The sequence below is a fragment of the Ambystoma mexicanum genome, chromosome 4q (genome assembly GCF_040938575.1).
Source record: "Ambystoma mexicanum isolate Mex_15411 chromosome 4q, UKY_AmexF1_1, whole genome shotgun sequence".
Classification (NCBI taxonomy): Eukaryota; Metazoa; Chordata; class Amphibia; order Caudata; family Ambystomatidae; genus Ambystoma; species Ambystoma mexicanum.
The window spans coordinates 1,000,031,588-1,000,045,828 of NC_090928.1; the positions used below are offsets into that span (position 1 = coordinate 1,000,031,588).

The 14,241-nt window shown below is 48.0% G+C and overlaps 2 protein-coding genes across 2 annotated transcripts in view; both read right to left on the reverse strand.

Annotated features, from left to right (window-relative positions):
• LOC138468137 (spermatogenesis-associated protein 7-like) overlaps window positions 1-14,241 on the reverse strand; it is a 1,832,011-nt gene that overhangs the window by 1,275,015 nt on the left and 542,755 nt on the right. The window lies entirely within an intron of this gene.
• LOC138467137 (uncharacterized) lies at window positions 9,673-11,221 on the reverse strand. The gene is made up of 2 exons (XM_069607239.1): window positions 10,883-11,221; window positions 9,673-10,558 (listed from the first exon to the last, which is right to left on the reverse strand). Exons 1-2 carry the CDS (start codon window positions 11,028-11,030, stop codon window positions 9,717-9,719), a joined length of 990 nt encoding a protein of 329 aa, XP_069463340.1. The 5' UTR covers window positions 11,031-11,221; the 3' UTR covers window positions 9,673-9,716.

Genomic DNA, 14,241 nt, shown 5'->3' on the forward strand with positions numbered 1-14,241 from the left:
TTGCCAACAACTAGACATGTTAGCCTGGTGTACCCTCATCATGTTTCGATTCTGCATTATACCAGCCAAACTGCCCTGCACAGGATCTCACTTCACTGCCTTTCTAAATGGTGTCAGCAGACCAGCATGCCCAAGACACCACCCCATCCCCTGCCCTACACCATTCCTACCTAACACAAAGCCATTCCACTCTTACTACAACTAGACTAATCCACGGAGGGAAATGCTCAATAGCCAAATAGCTAGATCATCCTGGAACCTAAATACTCTCACCAAAAACACCAAACCTAAAAGTAACCCCTACACCAATCTAGTTGCAGCAAAATGTGACCGACCCATCTCACGGTCACAACCCACCACATGTCGTCTCAATACAGACCAGAGCAACATAGAAAAAGGCAAACGAAACCCAATTCAGATCACCACCAGAAATCAAAGGGTTAGATCACACACCTTTAAACGCTCAATCCTCTATGCCACCTCCCAATGGAAGACCACAGCTATGACTCCGATAACGGACCTCCCTCCCATATCGCTGAAAAAGACCAAGCGCAACCCCTTTGTTTGAATATTGGAACCACCTCTCCAAGATGGCCGTTCGTCATGGGCAAGTTCTGTCCTCACTGGCCTGGGTCCACCTAGGCTACTAGTGGCCCCGTCATTGGCCGCATCGAATTGATAAGTAGCCAATCACCAGCTGGTAGGCGAAGCCGGCATCATTACAAAGGCGGCGTGCACTAAGGCAAACTTCCTATCCTTGCCTGTCACTGCCTGATCACCTGCCCTCTGCCCGAAACGCTGCTCAAGACCCACCCTGCCTGGGAACTCAAGGTATTGTACTCATTGCAACGCTTAACTTTGCCCCCAGCCACTACACAACCAGAACAGCTAATTGCATATCCCTACCTCTGCGTGCAAGTATAAAAACACTTGATTTGCCCATATAAACTGTGATGTGACTCCTGCTACCCACGGCATCCCCCATGCCCTACGATCACTACGACCGGTATGCAGGTACGCATACGTCAGGCTCTACAGATTCGCTAAACTATTCATCCAATTTTTGCAGTTATACTCTCCCATATTAGCCTATGCCTTCCCTTTCGGATGCACACGGTAGCCTGCTTCTTACATCCGCCTATGCCCATCGTTCTGCTTCTCTCAAATGTATGCTAAAGTTCCTTCCATTCGTAACACTCTTCTTTCCGCTTTTATGACTCGCTGTAATTGCTGATACTGACTCGTTGACTGATACTAATATTAGCGATTTATAGTTCTTGCCTTTCCCAGTCATCGGTGCAATTCGCATTTTACCATGCCTCTATAGCCGTTAGTATAATTGTACTTGCCTAGCTAGCCTAACGCCCAGTGCACTGCCAATTTGCACATGTCTTGGCCTCTCTGCAGCCTATAGCGTTTTTGTACATGTTGAGGCCTCTCTGTAGCCTATAGCATTATTGTACATGTCTAGGCCTCTCTGCAGGCTATAGCATTATTGTACATGTCTAGGCCTCTCTGCAGCCCATAGTATTATTGTGCATGTCTAGGCCTCTCTGCAGCCCATAGCATTACTGTGCATGTCTAGGCTTCTCTGCAGCCCATAGTATTTTCTATATGCCTAGGCCTCTCTGCAGCCCATAGTACTATTGTACATATCTAAACCGTTGCACATTACAGCATAATTGCACGTGCCTGGCTATGCATGTCCAGGTCTTAGCTTAATTTGCACCAACAAACCGAATTACACTTCGCCCACGACCACAATGAAAACCCCACAAAACTACACATTACTTTCTGCATTAAACCTCCTTACTATCATGGCAATTGTACCTGTTGCCTCTTGCCCACCTAAAGACAGAAACATGAGACTAAGAACTAGACTATCCTACCTTCACGAACCATCATCTGACCACATCTTTAGGGGCTATACCAACCTAACCAACCCAACGAATAAACGCTCACACCACTCCAAACCTACTCCTCTGCCACTAGGCATCTCACCCACCAAGCAGCTACCATCTCAAGTAGACTCCTTAAAGAACAGGATGCACCCCCCTACCACTACACCCACTAACACCCTCTTGCTAACTGGGTCCCTCATCAATGCCAGATCCATGGTTGCCCACGCCACAGAGATCTCTGACACCCTAATGAATGAGAACCTGGACCTGCTGTTCATAACCGAAACCTGGCTCCATGAGGCTGCTGGCCCCGCCATTATGCTAGCAGTACCAGATGGCTACCAACTGCTAAGAGTTGACAGACCTAATACCAAAGGAGGTGGCCTAGCCATCATCCACAAAGCTAACCTGCCCATCAGATTGGCCACTACTACGCCATTTCAGTCCTGTGAACTACGCACTGCAAACTCCAACTCTCTTGTAACCGTACTCTCATTATCTATGTGATCTACAGACCACCTGGACCACTAGGAACATTTGAGGACGACTTAACCAGCATCATGACTAACAATACTAAAGACCATACACAAACCCTATTATTAGGAGACTCCAACCTTGGCTTTAATGATTGCAATGACAAGCATGTCACATCTGTTGCCACATTACTGAATGATTGCGGTTTGACACAAAAAGTCATTACCCCTACACACTCTAAAGGTAGAACTCTAGACTGGGTTGCTGACCTGAATTACAACATCAGCATCGTCAGTATAACTCCTCAAATATGGACAGACAACCATTTAATATCATTCTCTGCCTCACTTGACCTCTCCTACCCTAAACCTATAATCATGGCCCGCCACTCCCTACTAGAAGTAAAAAAGACATTACAGCTGAACAACTCTTACCACACCTCCTCCCTACTCTTAGCAACGTAGACAATATCACAGACCTGACCCTTCTTGTGGAAACTTATAACAGTAGCATGACTAAGGCACTTGATCTGATCGCCCCTACTAAAATCCGCAAAGGTAAACAATTTTCCCACCTGAACAATTGGTTCACACCCCAACTGAAAGACCTTAGAACTCAAAAAACCAATCAATCTGGCGACACTCCCCTACTGAGGAGAATAAAATTAAGCTAGCCAGCCATGCCAAACGGTACAAAAAGGAAATTATTAGCACTAAAAAGAACACTTACAATGACAGAATAGCAAAAGCTAAATCAGACACCAAGGAATTATTCTCTATTCTCCGCGAAATGGAATCATCTATACCACAAACCGACAATACTCCCAAAAATAAGCTCTGGTGTACGAGCATAGAAAATGCCCTTGCAGGTAAAATTAGCTCTCTCCAAACCAAAATTGCTACCAAAAAAGCTGCCTTACTATTGCCAGTGGAGCATACTCCCAAGGCACAGCCCTCTATAAACCAGCTTAATAACACTCCTCACCCCTTTTGTTTCAAACAAATAACTATACTTGAAACTGAAAAAATCATACTTTCCCTAAAGCCTTCGAATTGTAAAGGAGACAACTGCTCTGCTCAAATTATAAAAGATGCAGCGAGAGACCTAGCTCCCTTCATGTCTAAACTGATCAACACCTCCTTTAAAACTAACCTAGTGCCTAATAACCTAAAACAGTCTTGGGTCCTACCTCTGTTAAAAAAACAAACCCTTGACCCATTCATTCTGACAAACTACAGACCCATTACCACCGTCCCTTTCCTACTTAAAATTATCGACAGGGTAGCTTACCTGCAAATCCAGGATTACCTTGAAACTAATAACCTCCTAGGCTCACGACAATCCGGCTTCCGCCCCCTTCACGGCACTGAAACTTGATTGACCTAAAGACTCAAATTGACGAGTTGGAGGATAATGGAAAATCAGCTATGCTACTCCTCCTTGACCTCTCGGCAGCCTTTGACCTGGTAGATCATGCAGTCTTATGCAATCACCTTGGCTCCGCTGCCCATTTTTCAAGTGATGCCATAGCCTGGGTACAATCCTTCCTTGCCAACAGGACAATGAGATTCTTCTCCCCACTAGCAGCTGCCGACCTCATACAAGTCTCCTGCGGTGTCCCCCAGGGATCATGTGTGTCTCCTACAATGTATAACATCTTTACCAAACCTTTGTTTGACAAGTTGGATAGACTGGGTGTCATCTACACTAACTACGCAGATGACACCCAGATCTTCATCCCTCTTTCGGGCAACTTCTTGGAAGACTAAGCTTTGGTAAACAAGATATATCTTCTCATTCAGGCATGGATGGCATCCCATGGCCTCTGCCTGAATGACGATAAAACGGAGATCCTGATCCTTGGCACAGAGACAGCGATTAAAAAACTTGACCCAGACTATGCCTCGTTTAACATTGACAATAATGTCATTAAAGTGATGCCCGCAGTCAAAACCTTAGGGGTCTATCTGGACTCAACGCTCTCTTTCAAGAAACAAATTAACTCCCTAGCTTCTTCTACAGCCTACTCCTTCAAATTGATTCGATCATGTATACCTTTCCTAACAGAGGCTAGCTGCATTACCTTAGCTAATGCATTCATCATATCCAAACTGGATTATTGCAATGCCTTATATGGGGGATCCAACAAGTATGTCCTCAACAAACTCCAAACACTCCAAAATAATGCTCTTAGAGTAGCCCTAAACATTCCCAACAGATGGCCTCATTACACGGATGGCGGAGAACCATGGCGCTATTAGCGCCATGGTTCATGCCGGTAAAATACCGGCACCGCCTTGGTGGAAAGGGGAATTACCGCCCCATTACAAGGTTGGCGGGGCGGTAATTCCCCCTTCCACCATTGCCCTTCCCCATTCCCATTTTTGCCCCATAGGGCATAATGGGAATGGGGAAGGCGCTAATTGCGGTACCGCAAATTGCGGTACCGTAATTAGCTCCCTGGGTCCCTTTGCGGGTTGGTTTTTAACGCCTGCAAAAAGCAGGCGTTAAATCCCCCAACCCGCAAAGGGACCTCGTAGTAAGGCGGTAAGGATTTACCGGTACCAGTATTTTACCGGTACCGGTAAATCCTTACCGCCATCCGTGTAATGAGGCCCCATGTCTCTACTTCCAGAAGGAATATACACTGGCTAAAAATTAAGGATAGAATTACCCTCAAAACCCTTGCGCTCACGTCCAAATGCCTTAACAATATAGCTCCCCCCTACCTAGCAAACAGAATTAACAAGCGAACCTCAAACCGCCCCACAAGAAGGACTAATGCCTTCACCTTGACGGTGCCCAGATACAAAAAGAATACTGCTGGTGGCTCTAGCTTCCCAGTCATAGCCGCCCAAACCTGGAACAAACTCCCCTTAGAACTCAGAATGGACCAACCCTACCCAAGCTTCAGGCGTAAGGTCCTTTCATGGATACGCTCTAATGACATTTATTGCGATCTCCCCCCCCCTTGTAGAATTACCTGCCTGTGTGACTCATCCGGGCCATGCTTGTGGTCAACCTAACCCCCTACCCATAGTGACATACGAACACTACTGCTAATATACATAAATCTCTCTGGGCTCCACTTGGACTACAATTCCCAAGAGATTGCTACCCAACATATTTGCAACATAATGCCGTACTATCCTATTGTCTTGTCTTTTTTGTGTATCACTGTAACCAAGTTCTGAAGTATCCTTGTAATGTCTGCGCCCGGCTACCTGCAGGCATTGGTTTTGCACTATATCAAATAAACAAACAAACAATCAATCACCCCTCTACCCTGGACAGATCACTATAGCATCAAATTCACTATCACATGCATCGAACTAGTGCCTCCCAAACCAACCACCCTGGAAATCTATGTTACCAAAAACATTTGCAAACTCTCAGCTGAAAACATGAACCCTATTCTAAAGAATATCTTTAAAGACAAGATGATTACTAATGACAAACCCTGTGCCCTGGCAGACACCTACCGTAACTGCCTCACAAATACAATAGATACTCTAGCACCTTGTGTCACTAAAACTAGACGCTCAGACAAAAAAATCTAATTCTGGTTTGATGAGGAACTAGTAGTGCTTAGATGCACTAAACGCACGCTCGAGCATCGCTACACCAAATCTCAAACTCCCGAAACAATGGACGCCTTCAATTCCGCAAATAAAGTTTATAAGGCAGCCATCATTGCGCATAAAGCTAATGCCATCAATACCAGGATCTGTAATGCATCGTCAGACGCAAACAAACTCTTTTCCATCCTCAAGGAGTTGGAAAACCCCATCCCCCATCCCGATCATCAACCCTGTTCAACCAAGTAAAGAATGGTGCACCACCATTCAAGAGGTGCTCGACACTAAAATACAACTATTACAAAAATATTGTTGTCAAAAGAAAATTACTAGAAGACAAACATACTTCAGCAGAAACCAGCACCAGTCCCTCAGTACGTAGTACCCCTATCTTCCACTTCACTTCAGTTACCCAAGAAACCATACTAAATACCATAACTAAACGTAAGGCCTCTAGCTGCAAAGGAGACACGTTCCCAGCACACTTAGTCAAATGATGTGCTCCAACCCTCACCCCCATCATCACTAATTTTGTAAATGCATCATTCAGTTCTAATCTGGTACTGGCTAGTATCAAACAAGCCTGGGTCACACCATTACTAAAAAAACCAACACATGACCCACTAATCCTGACTAACTATAGGCCTATAACCACAGTCCCATTCATCCTCAAAGTTATTGACAAAATAGCATATAACAAAATTAAATCACATCTGGAACAGAATAATCTCCTAAGAGCCAGACAATCAGGGTTCAGACCGAACCATAGCACCAAAACCGCTCTCACTGACCTTAAAATTCAAATAGACACTATCAGAGACTCTGGAAAAATGGCCATACTGCTACTGCTTGACCTGTCAGCAGCGTTCGACCTTGTAGACCACAACAAACTCTGTGAGACACACCCAAAGACTTTTCTCTACTGCTGCTACCCTCTGGATCAAATCGTTCCTAGATGATCAAACATCCAGAGACACCATTGGAAAAGATGCGGAGTACCCCAAGGATCATGCCTCTCCCCTACACTGTATAACGCCTACACCAAACTCTTAGTCTCAGCCCTAGATGATATGGGTGTCATCTACACTACCTTCGCAGATGACACCCAGATCCTCATCACTATCACAGGGGACTATGCCCAAGACACCCAGAGCATCAACAAAATCTACTCTATCATTCAAAACTAGATGGCACTGAATAGTCTCTGGGCCTCATTACGACCCTGGCGCTAAGCGAAAAACGATGGCGGTAAATGCTTACCGCCATCGTTTTCCGCCAGGTCCGATCATGACCCGTGACCGTTAACTACGATGCCAATAGCGGCATCGTAGTTAACGCTGCCGCAAACTGCGCTAAGGGTGCGCGCACGCGACCGCCCACACCGTACTTAGCGCCATGGCGGAAAGGCACGCAAATGCCGACCCAAGCGGACATGCACCTAACGCCATCATTGAGGCCGCTAAGTACCTTACCGCCATGGTGCAAATAACGCCATCGCGAACCAACCGTAAAGGGCCAATTCAAGTGAATGCAGCTGCCACAGGTGCACAGAAACAGCACAGGTGAAGGCAATACAGACTCAGGGGAGTATAAAAAGAGCACACCCCACCCCTACCCACACCCAGTCACACTCCACAATGATGCCAATACGACTAGCAATTTTGGGGCTGGAGGACCTGATAGCAATGCATGTGCTACTACAACAGCAACAGCAACAACAACAACAACAGGCAGCACAGAGGAGACGCAGGAGGAGAAGGAGGGCAAGGCAGGCCCAGCAAGCCCCACCAGCACAGCCAGTGCCACCACGCAGGCAGCCCCCAATCCCACGCATCAGAGCCAATCCAAACAACCTCACTGCTGAGCAGATCCACACCCTGTACCGTTTGGACAGGGACACCATCACCGCCATCGTAGACATGACACACAACGACATCGTCAGCATGATAGAAAGTCCAACCGCCATCCCCCCCCTACTGAAGGTAGTGGCTGTACTCCACTTCCTGGCCACAGGCACCTACCAGCACACAGTGGGGCACCTGCATGGCATTTCACAACCATTATTCTCACGAACACTCATCCAAGTGCTCGATGCCCTCCTCAAGCACACAGACGACCACATCTCATTACCACGGACTGCCCAGGAGATTGCAAACACCAAAGTGGGTTTCCATGCACTAGCCAGCATACCCGGTTGCATTGGTGCCATCGACTGCACCCATGTGGAATTGGTGGTTCCACGTGCCATGGAGGTACCGTACCGCAACCGGAAACAGTTCCACTCTATCAACGTGCAAATGGTCTGTGACTCCAACAAGATCATCACACATTGTTGTGCCCGATTCCCAGGATCAACCCATGATTCCATGATCCTGAGGAACTCCACAATACCACGCTACATGGAGCGACATGCAGGCCCAAGATCCTGGCTACTCGGTGAGTGCTATGTCATGGAAGTGGGCATGGGAATGACGTACCAGTGCATACTCCACCTGGCAGAAAGGGGGGGGGGGATGATGCATACTCCACCTGGCTGAAAGGGGGGGGGGGATGATGCATACTCCACCTGGCTGAAAGGGGGGGGGGGATGATGCATACTCCACCTGGCTGAAAGGGGGGGGGGGATGATGCATACTCCACCTGGCTGTGAGTAACACAGAGAACGGATACAGAGGAAGGCCACTCACAATGCACTAAACCCCTCTGCATACATAGGGTGATGGCATGCTAAACAGGCCATGGCAGCAATGGGCATATACTGGTTGCATAGTGTGAATCAATTAGTGCATGTAGAAGTGAGCCAAGGTAACAGTTCCATGCCAGCCATGGTGGGACATCATGTTCCTGGACAGACAACATGACTGACACATACATTCTCGCCTACATACAGGTGATGCAGCCTACCCCCTGAAGAGGTGGCTCCTCACGCCAGTCCGGAACCCGCAGAACCAGCACGAGGAGGACTACAACCGTGCACATACACGTACTCGTGTGGTCATAGAGCAGACATTCGGCCTCCTGAAGGCACGGTTCCGAAGCCTCAGCAGGTCTGGTGGGGCACTCCTGTATGGCCATGAGAAGGTGGCAAAGATCGTCATGGCATGTGTCATGCTGCACAATATGTGCGTCAGACGGAATGTGCCCCTGCCCCCTGACGCAGAACTGCAACCACCTGACGATGAGGATGAGGATGAGGAGGGTGCAGAAGGGGCGCCACCACATGGAGGAGGCGATGCACAGGAGGGGCGTGCCATGCGCCAAAGTATCATCAACCACTGCTTCTAGCACACACGGCTGGTGTTCATCGCATGGAGACAGCACTTGGGGCACTGTGTGACTCTGGGGCATGCACACTGAGGACTGGACACCAATAAAGCACACATACGCAATGAAAATGTCCACACGTTTCCTTTTGTGAAACGAATAAATTGTATTTGAACTATGTACTGTCGTGTCACACCCCCTCCCACCTCCCACCTCCCCCCTGCACACCCCCCCCCCAACTCCCCCCTTAACTCCCCAACACACCACCCCGCCACCCCCCTGCACACCCCAACACACCCCCTCCCACCTCCCACCTCCCCCCTGCACACACCCCCCCCGAACTCCCCCCTTAACTCCCCAACACACCACCCCGCCACCCCCCTGCACACCCCAACACACCCACTCCCCCCTCCACCCTCCCCCCCCCTGGAATCCCAACAAAGGTGTGAGTTGGTCTGTGCAGCAGTGTCAGTAGTAGGATTCCTACACTGTCCGGCCACTATTGGCAGCCCCCTCCACTGGCCCCCGGGGCACCCCTGCCTGTGCTGCGGAGGTTCCTCCCCGATCGGCGGATGGGGCTGCTCGGTGTCGAGCTGGCAACCGAGGAGGATCCTGCCTGCTCATTTGGACGCATGGCCCGTATTGTCTGCACAAGGTCAGTGATGGCGTGCCGCACAGCAGCTAGTTCCGCGCAGATGTCCTTTGTGGACGACTCTATAGCTGCCTTCACAGTCTCAGCACATTTATCCATTGCTGCACTTGACCCCCCACATTCAGCAACATGTTCTTCGAGCAGCGAGGAAAGTTGCTGCTGCCGGGTGGCAATCGCCTCCAGAGAATGGTTGGGATTCTGGGCCATGGCTAATGGCAGTGGCATTCCCATTGGGCTGATCTGCCCCTGCAGCGGGGATGGAGTGGCTGGCCAATCGTCATCCTCTGGCTGACCCTGTGTGGCATCCACATGCGGGCTGCTTAGGGACAGGTAGGGGGAATGAGGGTGGCCTGTGGGGCTCCTGACATCACTCTCCTCAAAGGTCCCTGCTTCACTATCGGAGGAGGCAGCAATGGCAGCAGTCTCCCCAAGTGTGCTGCTTGCAGCAGAGGCTGTGGCTTCTGTGGGCATGATTGGTGTGATGTCTGCTGCTGCTGCTGCTGCTGCTGTACTGCCTGCTGGGGTGGCTGTCTGTGCCCTGTCCTGTTTCCCTTGCATGGATTTTGCCTGCTGTGGTGTTTTCCTCGGGACGACAGAGGTGGAGGGTTGTGGCGTTGGCACAGTTGGCCTGGCCCTCTTGGTGGGTGTGGAGGCTGTGGTGTCCTCTTCCTCAAGGTCGGAATTTGAGCCTGTGGTGGGACAGAGGAGGGAGAGTGTTATTGATGGGTCTGCGGACATTGGCCGGGCATTGTGGCGACTGGCATCTCATCAGTTAGTACATGTGGCACATTTCATGCAGGGGAAAAAAGTTGACTCCCTTTTGTGTGGAAGTAGCATGGAGGTATGTGGGTGCCTGCAGTTAGGGTGTGCATGCTGCATGTGTACAGGGTGCAGATCGGATGTATCTGTGGGCAGTCTCCTGCTGATGTGTTGCATTCACACTATGGGCCAACATTGTACTTCACATGAATGGACTTAGGTGAGATTTGCATGCCTTGATTTGAGCCACCTACCTGCATCGCCCGATGTCGGGGCTCCTCTCTCCATTCCTCCTACTCCTTCAATGCTCTGCATTCCGATTGTGGAGGCACAGATTTCCTCCCATGGCTGCAATTTTATAGGGGACTCCGATCCTCCCCCAGTTGCCATTGCCAGGTTCATGTTGGCTGATAGTATGCTCCTGACTCTGAGCCGGAGATCGTCCCACCGCTTGCGGCACTGTTTGACATTGCGGGGTGTCGTTCCCACGGCACTGACCCGCTGAGCTACCAGTGCCCATATGGCCTTCTTCTTGGTTATGGCCGGTCTTGTCAGTTGGTTGGAGAATACCACTGCAGCGTTCTCCTGTAGGGTCTCCGCTAGTATGGTGAGCTCCTCTCTGGAGAAGCGGTCTTGCCGCTGGCGGTCACAGGCTTTTTTCAAAACTTTAGGCATCTTCCTGCAGGTAGAAGGTTGAAGCCGGTATTGGCGGGGTCTCAGGCTCGGATGTCCAGTGGTTTCGGAGGATGGCAATGGATTGTGTTTTTAAAGATGGCCGCCGTGCTCTTTCCCGTTCCGCCGCGGTGACGCTACTTCCGGTTCCGCTTATCTACGGTCAACGCTAATTGCGGTGACCGCTAACTACGGTCACCGCTATGTACGGCGGTGGCGGTGGTGCACCTTGCGCCGCATACGATGCCGGTAGGTGCCGTTTTGGGGGCATTACCGCCATGGCGCTGTTTACATTACCGCCATGGCGTAATGCTCGTGCGCGATGGGTCGTAATGTGGCGCACTTTACACCATCGTCCCACGGCGTTAACGTTCATTACGCCATGGCGGTAATGACGGCGGATTACCGCCAGGGTCGTAATGAGGCCCTCTGTCTTAATGACGAGAAGACGGAGGTCTTCTCGTCATAAATTGGCTCCCTCCACTCTGATTAGACACATATCAACATAGATGGCACTCTAATACCAGTAAACAAGCCCTGGACCTGATTTATGGACTGCACATTAATACACACCATAATCCTCCAGTCAGGCAGTTCTGCAATGTGTGACTTGTGCATTTTTAGACTACCACTCCTGCTATCCTTCACGATCAACAATGCTGGCTAGGTTTGATAGCAGCTGTCCTCTAAAATATCTGGAGAGCCAAATGTTTCAGATCCATTATTAATGTGGTGAGAAGAAAGTCCCTCTCCAATGCTAAAGTATATTTGGGATGATTTCATGTATACTATTCTGTTCTGTGAATGCTGCGGCTTGATGACATGGAACAGGGCATATTCCGCTATGCAGATGCCGTAAATCTACCAATCAAATGCTGTTGGCTTTATACGTAAAAGCAGCTGTCTGTCCCAGACACAGCTCACTATATTCATGACTGGATTCTTTCAATTTTGCTTGTTGCATTGTACGCTCACTACATGGGAATAAATATAATTTAATAAAAAGCACTATCGTATATTATTGGTACATTTTTAATGTTGTATTGTACATGCATGGAAATATTCTCACAGAGCACCTCCACCAACTGCACACATAACCACAGATGTTGTCTGATGTTGTCTGAGAATAGCAGACAAATACCCAATAGCTAGCTGATTAGGTAGCAACTTTTATGTCTTCAGGGCAAAAAGTGGATCAATGTTAATGATAGATTTCATGGTACACTAACATCAAAGTGCTAGCCCAATAGCACCAGGCACCGGGGGAAGTCTATAGTGCCTAGACCACATTAGTACATTAACTAGGGTCCCATTAAATGGTTATTACTAAAGCCAATGGCAGGGAATGGCTTTAGTTTCGATGTGACTGTGCAGCTCTGCTTCATGAGTAATCAGATGTGGAATTAAAGTTTGGGGTACATGGTCAGCAGGGGGCTCTGGCGTGGGGTGTGATGTTAAGAAAAAAATATGTGTGTCTGATTTCGGATTTGTAGAAAAGGTCAGTGCATGTAGGTGGAAACCATAATAACCATGTTCAAGGATTTTCAAAGTTGATTTTTGTGTTACTTCATAACAGAAACAGACATTCATAGAGCGGCAATGAGCCTTGCATATTGTGGTATAGTGCAGTATGATTGTCACTTTGCAGCACTTTGCACTGTGATGTATGGAGATGCTGTTCATTTATGCTTCACCAGGCTTCATCACATCATAACTACACTAGTTGTGAACTGATGAGCATTCCATTCTCATAGCAAGGTCCTGGATTTGCTTCCCACCTCTGTGAAACCCTTTTGGAATTGGCCGCCTTTAAAATGTATTGTAGGTCTTTGTTTTGATGTCTTCAGGAGCTTAAAATACAAAAAACTATGACAAAATAAAAGTATGAAAACTCATATTTATAATCACAATGATAGCTGTATATTGAAACATCATTATTGAAATGTGCACTATAATTTGAGCCACCTTTCGTCATCTCTTACCTTTCTTAAAATACCCAAACTTCGAAGTTTGGGTTTCTTTTGCTTTGGTTGCTGTGGGGGTGAGGGGTGCCAGTCATATGGAGATTTAAATCTCTTGCAGAGTGCTTGATGCCATCGTTGGCATTTTACAGGGTGCTTGCACCATTTCACATGGCACCCTGCTGCTGTGAGGTGTCAGCGGGTAAGGGAAGAGAGGTGAGCAAGGGGAAGGCAGCATGAGCCTAGGCAGGATTGGATACCACAATGACAACCCAATTGTCTTGGAAGCAAGACATTGCAAAGCAACACAGCTATGAATCCCAGTGCAGCGCTTAGAGACTGGTCTCTGGCATTAGGGGCATCATAAAGACTAAATAATTATTGAACAGTACATCACTTTCAGTACATCCCTTTTGAATGAGATGTTAGAGTGGAGGTTCATTGGCAAGTTTACTGTCCTGTAGATTGTTTCTGCAGTCGTATGTAGTTTGCAGTCCATTCAAGTATGTGCCACGCATTAAAAATGTACTCTAAAACAATATACACTGCACCTATTTATGGTGCATAAACAAACCAAAATAATAAATTATCTATAAATGCTACAGGTGTAAAATGTATGATTTAATGAATGAATTAAAAGCAACAATAGTGGAGCAGATAAAATCCTGGGATCCTGTTGATTAAGGGTCATCCAGTGAATTCGTCATTCGCCCAGTTGAAGAGACTATCCCCAGTTTCGGACCCTTGTCCCCAGTCTATCATGTGTGGACTTTTCTCCCACTTTCAGTACACCTCTATAGAGCTAGAGCATGAAGGTGCAGGTACTCCCCTCCCAGTTAAATGGCAAGGATCTCTCCAGTCATGAAATGAAAAATAGCATCTCGAAAAGCTTTGCACGATCATTCACACAGATTCACACAGATAGATTGGGGCTAATCTAGCACAGACATCTGGGGACGATATGGCGTATTCAGCAAATA